The 9,558-nt window shown below is 46.8% G+C and overlaps 1 protein-coding gene across 1 annotated transcript; it reads left to right on the top strand.

The window, feature by feature from the left end:
• Positions 1-2,095: 2,095 nt before the first annotated feature.
• Positions 2,096-3,957, top strand: LOC139237956 (transcription factor Jun-like). The gene has a single exon (XM_070867289.1). It carries the CDS (start codon positions 2,538-2,540, stop codon positions 3,495-3,497), a length of 960 nt encoding a protein of 319 aa, XP_070723390.1. The 5' UTR covers positions 2,096-2,537; the 3' UTR covers positions 3,498-3,957.
• Positions 3,958-9,558: the final 5,601 nt, after the last annotated feature.

Below are 9,558 nucleotides of genomic sequence, written 5' to 3' on the forward strand. Positions count from 1 at the left end.
TAATTATTGGGGAAAGGCTATGGACAGAGAAAGGATTGGGCTCAACTCCGATGCCCTTCACAGTCCCTTGCCAACACTCAAGTGTCTAGGCTCTGACATATCTCTAAAATAAGCAGAGAGTAGACAGCAGAAGGAGCGTGCGGCAAACCAGACTCCCCACCCACCCTTTCCTCCAACCACTGTCTGTCCCACCTGTGACAGAGACTGTAATTCCTGTATTGGACTGTTCAGTCATCTGAGAACTCATTTTGAGAGTGGAAACAAGTCTTCCCCGATTTCCTCGGAGTCCCTATGATCATCATAGGCAGTCCCTTAAAGGGGGGAGGGGTGGTGTCACTACCAACGTTCCCGCCAAACGGCCGCACAGCGTGGAAGAAACCACGCAAGCACAAACAGTTGAATGGGCTACACAGCCAGTTGAAGGAAGACTTGCATTTATATAGCACCTTTCATGATCACCAGACATCTCAAAGCGCTTTACAGCCAATGAAGTAGTTTTGAAGTGTAGTCACTGTTGTAATGTGGGAAATGCGGCAGCCAATTTGTGCACAGCAAGCTCCCACAAACAGCAATGTGACAATGACCAGATAATCTGTATTTGTTATGTTGATTGAGGGATAAATATTGGCAACCCAGGACACCGGGGATAACTCCCCTGCCCTTCTTTGAAATAGTGCCGTGGGATCTTTTGTATCCACCTGAGAGAACAGACGGGGCCTCAGTTTAACGTCTCATCTGAAAGACGACACCTCTGACAGTGCGGCACTCCTTCAGCATTGCACTGGGGGTGTCAGCCTAGATTTATGTGCTCAAGTCCCTGGAATGGGGCTTGAACCCACAACCTTCTGACTCAGAGGTGACAGTGCTACCCACTGAGCCACAGCTGACGACACATGAAAAAAAATTAGAGGGAGCATTGTTCAATACCTGGATTTTATGATCACTGATATTTTAACACACGGGTAGCATGAGCAACCCTCCAGTATTATAAGCAGTCCAATCAGAAAAATCTAGACTGCTGGAAAGAGATCAGGTACAGGAATCTTAGTTTTCCAATCCTCGCCATTCCCTCGTTAGTCCAACGGCATGTCTGTCAAGTGTAGGCATTCAGTGCTTGCGCCTGAAGTCTGGTTTGTGTAGGATCTGCCCTGCTTACACTATCCATACATCCTCGCCGTGTCACACCAAGCACCCAACACACAACACATTCTTTTAGCTTGAAGAAATGTCCTGGGCCAATATTTATCCCTCATTCAACGGGTCACGAAAAAGCTGGTCTGGTCATTATCACATGACAAAAGTAACCACATTCCGCAAAAAAAGTACTTCATTGACTGCAAAGCGCGTTGCGACGTCCGCTGGTCGTGAAAGGCGCTCTATAAATACAAGCCTTTCCTTTGCTTGTGGGATCTTGCTATGCACAAATTGGCTGCCGCGTTTCCCACAATACAACACTTCCAAAAAAAATGGACCTCATTTGGCTGGAAAATAAAGAGCGTTGGGACGGCTTGAGGTCGCGAAAGTCGCTATTTAAATGCATTATATATTTTTTAATTATGTCAATCGCGGGAAAGGAAGACTTGCATTTAAATAGCGCCTGTCATGACCACCGGATGTGGAAGCGCTTCACAGCCAATGAAGTATTTTTGTGGCGTGTAGTCCACTGTTGCAATGCGGGTACATTTACTTATTCCTAAACACATTCACACACACACATCTTTCGTTCTTTTGCTTGTGGGATATTGCTGTGCTCAAATTGACTGCAAGCGTGTCCTAAATTATAACTGTGACAATGCTTTTTGTTTTTAAAGTCCTTCTTTTAGCTGGAAAGTAAAATGCTTTGGGATGTCCTGAGGTCCCTCCAAAAAATAATCTGGGTCTTAATAAGCGCACTACACCAGTCGGTGGAGAATGAGCCCAGGCTCTGGATGTGGCTGGGGGAAGTTCAGTATATTTCTAAAGCCCTCTAGCGGCGTGTACAGTCAGGAGAGTGAGCGAGTGAGGGTGGGGAAAGACACACACACACATACACACAAAACCCAATCAGTGGGCAGCAACGGTGACATCACCCCGGCTATTTAAGAAGTCATGGCAACACAAGCCGCTGCATTAGACTGGAGGATGTTACAGTAGAGCTTCAGAGACAGACAGAGAGACTCGTAGCTCGCACCAAGGAACAAGAGACAGAGAACACTGCTCGCTCGCACTATCTCCAGCAACCTTCGCAAGCCAACAAGGGGCGCTTGTGTGTGTGGTTCCATCAAGCGGGCTGCGGATTCTTGAAGACGCCGAGATCTGCTGGAACCCAGAATTTGTTATTTTTGTTGTTGCTGCGGACATTTGTGTGTGTGTGTGGGGAAAAAAGCCCCCCCCCCCCAACTTCGACCAAAAAACAAACAAACCTGTTTGCGGCTCTTGCGAGAGAACTTTGCGCTTGTCCTCCAAGAATAAGCCTGCAGGTCTTCCCCCTAGACACGGTGGGCACTTCCCCAAGGGTCGTCTGCCCGCACCCCGAGGTACCTGTGTTTTTTTTTTCTATGTCTACGAAGATGGAACAACCATTTTATCACGATGACACCTTCCTTTCGGGCTACGTCGCTTCGGAGAGCGCTCTCCACGACTACAGCTCCAAGTACTTGAAGCAGAACATGAACCTGAACCTGGTGGACCCGTCCAGGTCCCTCAAGCCGCATCTCAGGAACCCTGAGGAGCACCTGCTCAGTGCGCCCGAAGTGGGACTCTTGAAGTTGGCCTCTCCCGAGCTGGAGCGCCTGATCATCCAATCCAGCAATGGGGTGATCACCACCACGCCCACTCCTGGCCAATATTTCTGCGCCAGGAACATCACGGACGAGCAGGAAGGCTTCGCAGATGGGTTCGTCAAGGCTCTGGAGGAGCTGCACAAGATCAACCATGTGGCGCCCAATGTGTCCATCTCCAGCCCGGCGATGAACTGCAGTGCCTCCTCCTCCTCGTCCTCCTCCTCGGGCAATGCCTACGGCTCGTCGGTGGCCGGCGAGGTGCCACCCGTCTACACCAACCTCACCGCCTACACCAACCCCACCGGCAGCCTGTCGGCGGGCGGCAGCTACCCCACCGCCACCATCAGCTACCTGCCCCAAGCCTACACCCTGCCGGTGCCCCTGGGCCATCCGCGCCTGCAGACGCTCAAAGAGGAGCCCCAGATCGTGCCCGACGTCCAGAGCCGCGGCGAGACCCCTCCGCTCTCCCCCATCGACATGGAGAACCAGGAGCGCATCAAGGCGGAGAGGAAGCGCCTGAGGAACCGGGTGGCCGCCTCCAAGTGCAGGAAGAGGAAACTGGAGCGCATCGCCCGGCTGGAAGACAAGGTGAAGAATTTAAAATCGGACAACGCTGGCTTGGCATCCACCGCCACCGTCTTGAGGGACCAGGTCTCGCAGTTGAAACAGAAAGTTATGACTCACATCAGCAGTGGCTGCCAGATAGTATTAACTCAAAAACTGCAAGGCTTCTGAGAAGAGGCGAGAGAGAGAAACACACACGAGATGAAACTGACTGGCGAAGTTAGTTTGTCTGAATCGCACTGGAACAGCCAGAAAGTTGCATGTGGTCCGGTCTAGAACTATGAGATTGATCCTTACCACAGAACATTAAAAAAAAACATTGAAGTCCAGGTAACGGAGGCACTCAGACCTGTCCAGTGTCCGGCGAGGCGAGGCTTGCACAGAAGAGGGGGAAAAAAATTGTCTTTTATTTTTTGTGGGGACTTCATGTACTAAGAGGGTCACTGAAATTTCTCTCCATGCTGCACACAACACAAGAGTTAATTTGTAAATTATTATTATTTTTTTCTCGTTATTGAGTTTGTTTTTCCTGGATTTAGTTTGTAACAAACTGAGTTGAAATTCGTGTTTTTTTTGTTTTTGACAATTTTATGTTTTTACTTGTATTTAAGTAAATGTTTTAAACTGTGAACATGCTGCGCTCTCTTGTTTTTCTTGTTTCCAATTTTGTGCAATAGAAAACGACCCAAGTCTGGTTTCCTGAGATAGCCATCTAATTTCCAGAACTTGTGTTGTTGCTACAAGCGTGACACCCGAGACTGCTTAGGAACGGATTAAGGGGAGGGGATGGTGGGGGAGTTATCAAGATCGGGACAATCCGCGTTAGTTGCCTCGTCGGCTTCTTCCTGCCAGCCTAGTTATAGCCTCAACCCCCAACCAGCCCGTCCCATTTAACTCTTAACCTCTTGGTGATCCAAGCGGCCTTCTAAGCTTAGATTGCTGACTTGAAAGAATTTCACAATTTGAAAACGTTTGACGATTGAGTCAAGTTTGTCCAAACATTGGCAGACAGGTTTATTTTCTTTCTTAGACATTTTTTTTAGAGGGAAGACAAATTAGGACAATGAGTATTTTTAATCATTTGTGGGATGTGGGCGCCACTGGCAAGGCCGGCATTTATTGCCCATCCCTAATTGCCCCTTGAGAAGGTGGTGGTGAGCCTCCTTCTTGAACCGCTGCAGTCCGTGTGGTGAAGGTGCTCCCACAGTGCTGTTAGGGAGTTCCAGGATTTTGACCCAGGAACGATGAAAGAACTGCGATATATTTCCAAGTCAGGATGGTGTGTGACTTGGAGGGGAACGTGGAGGTGGTGGTGTTCCCAAGCACCTGCTGCCCTTGTCCTTCTAGGTGGTAGAGGTGGCGGGTTTGGGAGGTGCTGCTGAAGAGAGTGGCTGAACCATCGGGATCAGATGTGTCCCGGATTCCATTCTTGGTACATTCTGAGTTCCATGGACAGTTCGGGGTGCTGCACCAGTACAAAAGCAAAATACTACGGAGGCTGCAATCTGAAATAAAAGCAGAACATGCTGGAAATCTCAGCGGGTCAGGCAGCATCTGTGGAGAGAAACAGAGTTAACGTTTCAGGTCGATGACCCTTTGAGTTATGATGAAGGGTCCCAGACCTGCAACATTAACTTTGTTTTTCTCTCTCCACAAATGCTGCCTGACCCGCTGAGATTTCCAGCATGTTCTGTTTTTATTATTGGGATGCTACAGTTGGTCTCGATGTTATGGGTTATGGAGAGAGAATTCACCATGGGCTCGTGCTCCGAATTGCTTACCAGCAAGCTCTCCTGCATGCACATCTGTGGGCATTGGGGGAAGGTGGGATTGGGCTCGGTTGTGATGTTCCCCCCCCCCCATAGTCAAATTACTGCCCACATTTGCGGTCTAAATTCGTATGAAGAACAAGCACTTGGGTGAACTAGCAAAGGTTGACCAACACCATACCCCAGCAAGGAGTCAACTCCTTCAGGAGTGAAGATGGGGCAATTGGCGAAGAAAAGTAGAGGGAATAGGACATTCATGCATTGAAGAGTATAGGGGATGGAGTTTAAAGGAAAAATAGTGAAACTCAAGCAGTGCCATCTAGAGAGAAGTTGAGAGGGGACCTTATCGAGGTGTATAAAATATTAAATGGTGTAGAGAAATTAAACCTAGAATATTAAAGTAAATCAAGGTATTAAGACCAAATACCTTTGAAACAGATAATAGAATGAATTACCTCACTCAAAGAATAATAAATGTTTAGAATAATCTGCAAGGTAAGACATTGTAGATTATTTAAATGAAAGACTTTCATTTATATAGTGCCTTTTAAATCAACCGGACGTCCCAAAGCACTTTACAGCTAATTAAATACTTTCTGAAGTGTAGTCATTGTTGTAATGTAGGAAACGCAGCAGCCAATTTTGCGCTCAGCATCGCCCACAAACAGCAATGTGATAATGACCAGATAATCTGTTTTTGTTATGTTGATTGAGAGATAAATATTGGTCAGGACACCAGGGATAACTCCCCTGCTCTTCTTCGAAATAATGCCGTAGGATCCTTTACGCCCACCTGAGAGGGCGGACAGGGCCTCAGCTTAACATCTCATCTGAAAGACGGCACCTCCAACAGTGCAGCAAACCTGTCCCACCCTCCCTTACCCTCAACGACTATCTGTCCCACCCGTGACAGGGACTGTGGTTCTCGTATTGGACAGTTCAGCTACCTAAGAACTCATTTTAAGAGTGGGCGCAAGTCTTCCTCGATTCCGAGGGACTGCCCTATCATGATGATGACACCCTCAGTACTGAACTGGGAGTGTCAGCCTAGATTTTTGTGCTCAAGTCTCTGGAGTGGGGCTTTGAACCTACAACCTTCTGACTCAGAGCCGAGAGTGGCACCCACTAAGCCTCTGGCTGATATTAATTGAAATGGTAAATTGAGAAAGTTGAGGTATTAGAGTAATGATCTTTAATGGGACTTAGGGCCTTTTCCAATTCTTGACTGATTTAACATTCTTTAGAAAAAAAATCTTCTGGCTTCTTGAAGTCCATTTATGACATGGCCACCAGCTGTGGATGCAGTGATCAACATGTTTCAACAAGGGATTAGCTAGAGGCCCTTGAATCGTAGCCTGTTTGTCTATTGGCATTCAGTACCTGCATCAGAATGTTATTGCTTTGCCATCCCACAGGTGTCTGCATTGGACCATGCCCTCATACTCCCAAGAGGTGCCAGACCACAATTTATTTTACCTATAGAAACCTCTATAAATAATTCTAGTTTTCTTTGAACCCCTGCCTCACTGGGCTTGGAAGGCGGATAATTGCAGCCAGGATTCCTGCTCCTGATCACGATCCCTTCTGGAAAGCGAGAAGGAAAGAAAGACACAGAACGGCCATTTATAGGGGCTGTTTCATGACCTCGGGACATTCACAGACAAGTACTTTTTGAAATGTGGTCACTGTTGTAACGTAGGAGATCACTGCAGCCAATTTGCGCACAGCTAGGGCTCACAAACATTAACAAGAAAAAGTAATCAGATAATATTTTTCAGCAACGAGGGATAAACACTGACTCAGACATCAGGAGAGCTTGTGCTCTTATTCAAATAGTGCTTTTGTATCCATCCGAGAGGCTTCACCTCAATGTCTCATCTGACATTGTAACAGCAGGTTTTGTGCTCAAGTCTCTGAAGTGGGGCCTGTGAATGCACAATCTTCTGACTCAGAGGCAAAAGTGCTGCCCACTGAGCCAAGGCTACCACAGATGTCAGCTGAGCACAAGATCAGGCTTAGCTGTGACGTTCACATGCTCGACTGACCAGTGAATGCTTATCGTCTGAGTTTGCACATTTAAATAATCATCAGAGGAACACAGTGGCCTATAGAACTGGACTCCAGCTTGAGTCACCATCTTGGGAGGGAGGAGGGAAGGAACACACACACATCCATATATGTTTAATACATATATATATATATATATATATATCTCAAGCCCATGTGACTTATCAGTTGTTCGTGCACCTTCAAAGGGTTAACCAATTAAACTATACTGGACCGCTAATACAAAAGCAAAATACCGCGGGTGCTGGAATCCAAAATAAAAACAGAATTCTCAGTGGGTCAGGCAACATCTGTGGGGAGAAACTGAGTTAACATTTCAGGTCAATGACCCTTCGTCAGAACTGGCAAAAGTTCAAAATGTAACAGGTTCTTAAGGAAGTGCAGAGGGCCTGAAAGGGGAAGGGAGGAAGGAAAGAACAAAAGGGAAGGTCTGTGATAGGGTGGAAGACAGGAGAGATTTCAGAGACACAAGGGATAATGAGCCAAATGGCACAAGTTAGGAAACAAAAGGTGAGTCTAGATAGGATATATTATATTAAACTAGACTGGAATCATTATGAGCCTAACTCCTTGGTTAAAAAGATATAAATAAGTTAGTAAGGAAATGAGAGTTGAGGACATATAATTTGCTCATAATTTGAGAGTTCCCTTCCTCGGGTCACACAATGTAGCTAACATAACCTTTGACCCAGCTACATAAATGAACGCTACGTGCTAGCTGTTGGTTCTTGTACAGTACATTGAATGGATAAACCTTGCTGATTCACAGAATAAAAGGAAGATTCACACCTGGCCCAGCGCTGCTTGTGTCCCATCTTGCCTTGGTGAGGCCTCACCTTAAATATTATGTACAGTTTTGGTCTCCTAATCTGTGGAAGAACATTCTTGCTATTAAGGGAGTGCAGCGAAGGTTCACCAGACTGATTCTCGGGATGGCAGGACTGACATATGAAGAAAGACTGGATCGACTAGGCTTATATTCACTGGAATTTAGAAGAATGAGAGAGGATCTCATAGAAACATATACAATTCTGATGGGATTGGACAGGTTAGATGCAGGAAGAATGTTCCCGATGTTGGGGAAGTCCAGAACCAGGGGTCATAGTCTAAGGATAAGGGGTAAGCCATTTAGGACCGAGATGAGGAGAAACTTCTTCACTCAGAGAATTGTGAACCTGTGGAATTCTCTACCACAGAAAGTTGTTGAGGCCAGTTCGTTAGATATATTCAAAAGGGAGTTAGATGTGACCCTTACGGCTAAAGGGATCAAGGGGTATGGAGAGACAGCAGGAATGGAGTACTGAAGTTGCATGATCAGCCATGATCATATTGAATGGTAGTGCAGGCTCAAAGGGCCGAATGGCCTACTCCTGCACCTATTTTCTATGATTCTATGTTTCTATCTCACCCGAAGGCACTTACTCACGCTGGGGTTCAGTCCCAGTGGAACTGGGAGCCTTTCTTCCCCCCAACTGGCCATGTGTAAGCTTGGACAATGAGTGTTAACAGGCTGAACTGTGGCAAGATTTCCTTCAAGGAATGCCAGAAATCTCAGCGGGTCAGGCAGCATCTGTGGAGAGAAACAGAGTTAACGTTTCAGGACAATGACCCTTCGTCAGAACTGGCAAAGTTCAAATTGTAACAGATTCTTAAGGAAGTGCAGGGGCAATGAAAGGGGGAGGAGAGAAAATAACAAAGGGGAAGGTCTGTGATAGGGTGGAAGGCAGGAGAGATTTGAGAGACAAAAGAGATGATGGGCCAAATGAGGGGTTATGGGGAGCAGGCGGGGAAGTGGACCTGAGTCCATGATCGGATCAGCCATGATCGTATTGAATGGTGGAGCAAGCCGTATGGCCTACTCCTGCTCCTATTTCTTCTGTTCTTATGTTCTTAAAGCTGCCGTCCTTACCTGACCTGGCCTATATGTGACTCCAGACCCACTGCAAGGTGGTTGACTCTTAACTGCCCCTCTGAAATAGTGGCTCACCACCACCTTCTCAAGGGCAGTTGGGGATGGGCAATAAATGCCGGCCTTGTCAGCGACGCCCACATCCCAGGAATTAATTAAAAAAGGCATCAGAGCCTCACTCGCTCCTGTCCCTGCACAATAACCACAGGCACACACTTCGCTCCTGCAGTCACTGCACAGTGATCAGGAGCAGAAAAACCCAGCTGATTCTTCAATCCAATAACCAAGGGACACTTAGGGCAATTGAAGCATCTCAACTGATGCCCCAGACGGGATCACCAATGCAGCACAGACTGGGTATCAACCCAGCACTATATTTTTACATAGGCTCATAAATCATCCTGGGCGAACAAAGCAGCTGAAATCCTCAGGAAATAAATGATCCCCTGCATCTAATTCAATTCTAACATTTAAAAAAAAGTAATAT

The sequence above is a fragment of the Pristiophorus japonicus genome, chromosome 24, assembly GCF_044704955.1.
Source record: "Pristiophorus japonicus isolate sPriJap1 chromosome 24, sPriJap1.hap1, whole genome shotgun sequence".
NCBI lineage: Eukaryota > Metazoa > Chordata > Chondrichthyes > Pristiophoridae > Pristiophorus > Pristiophorus japonicus.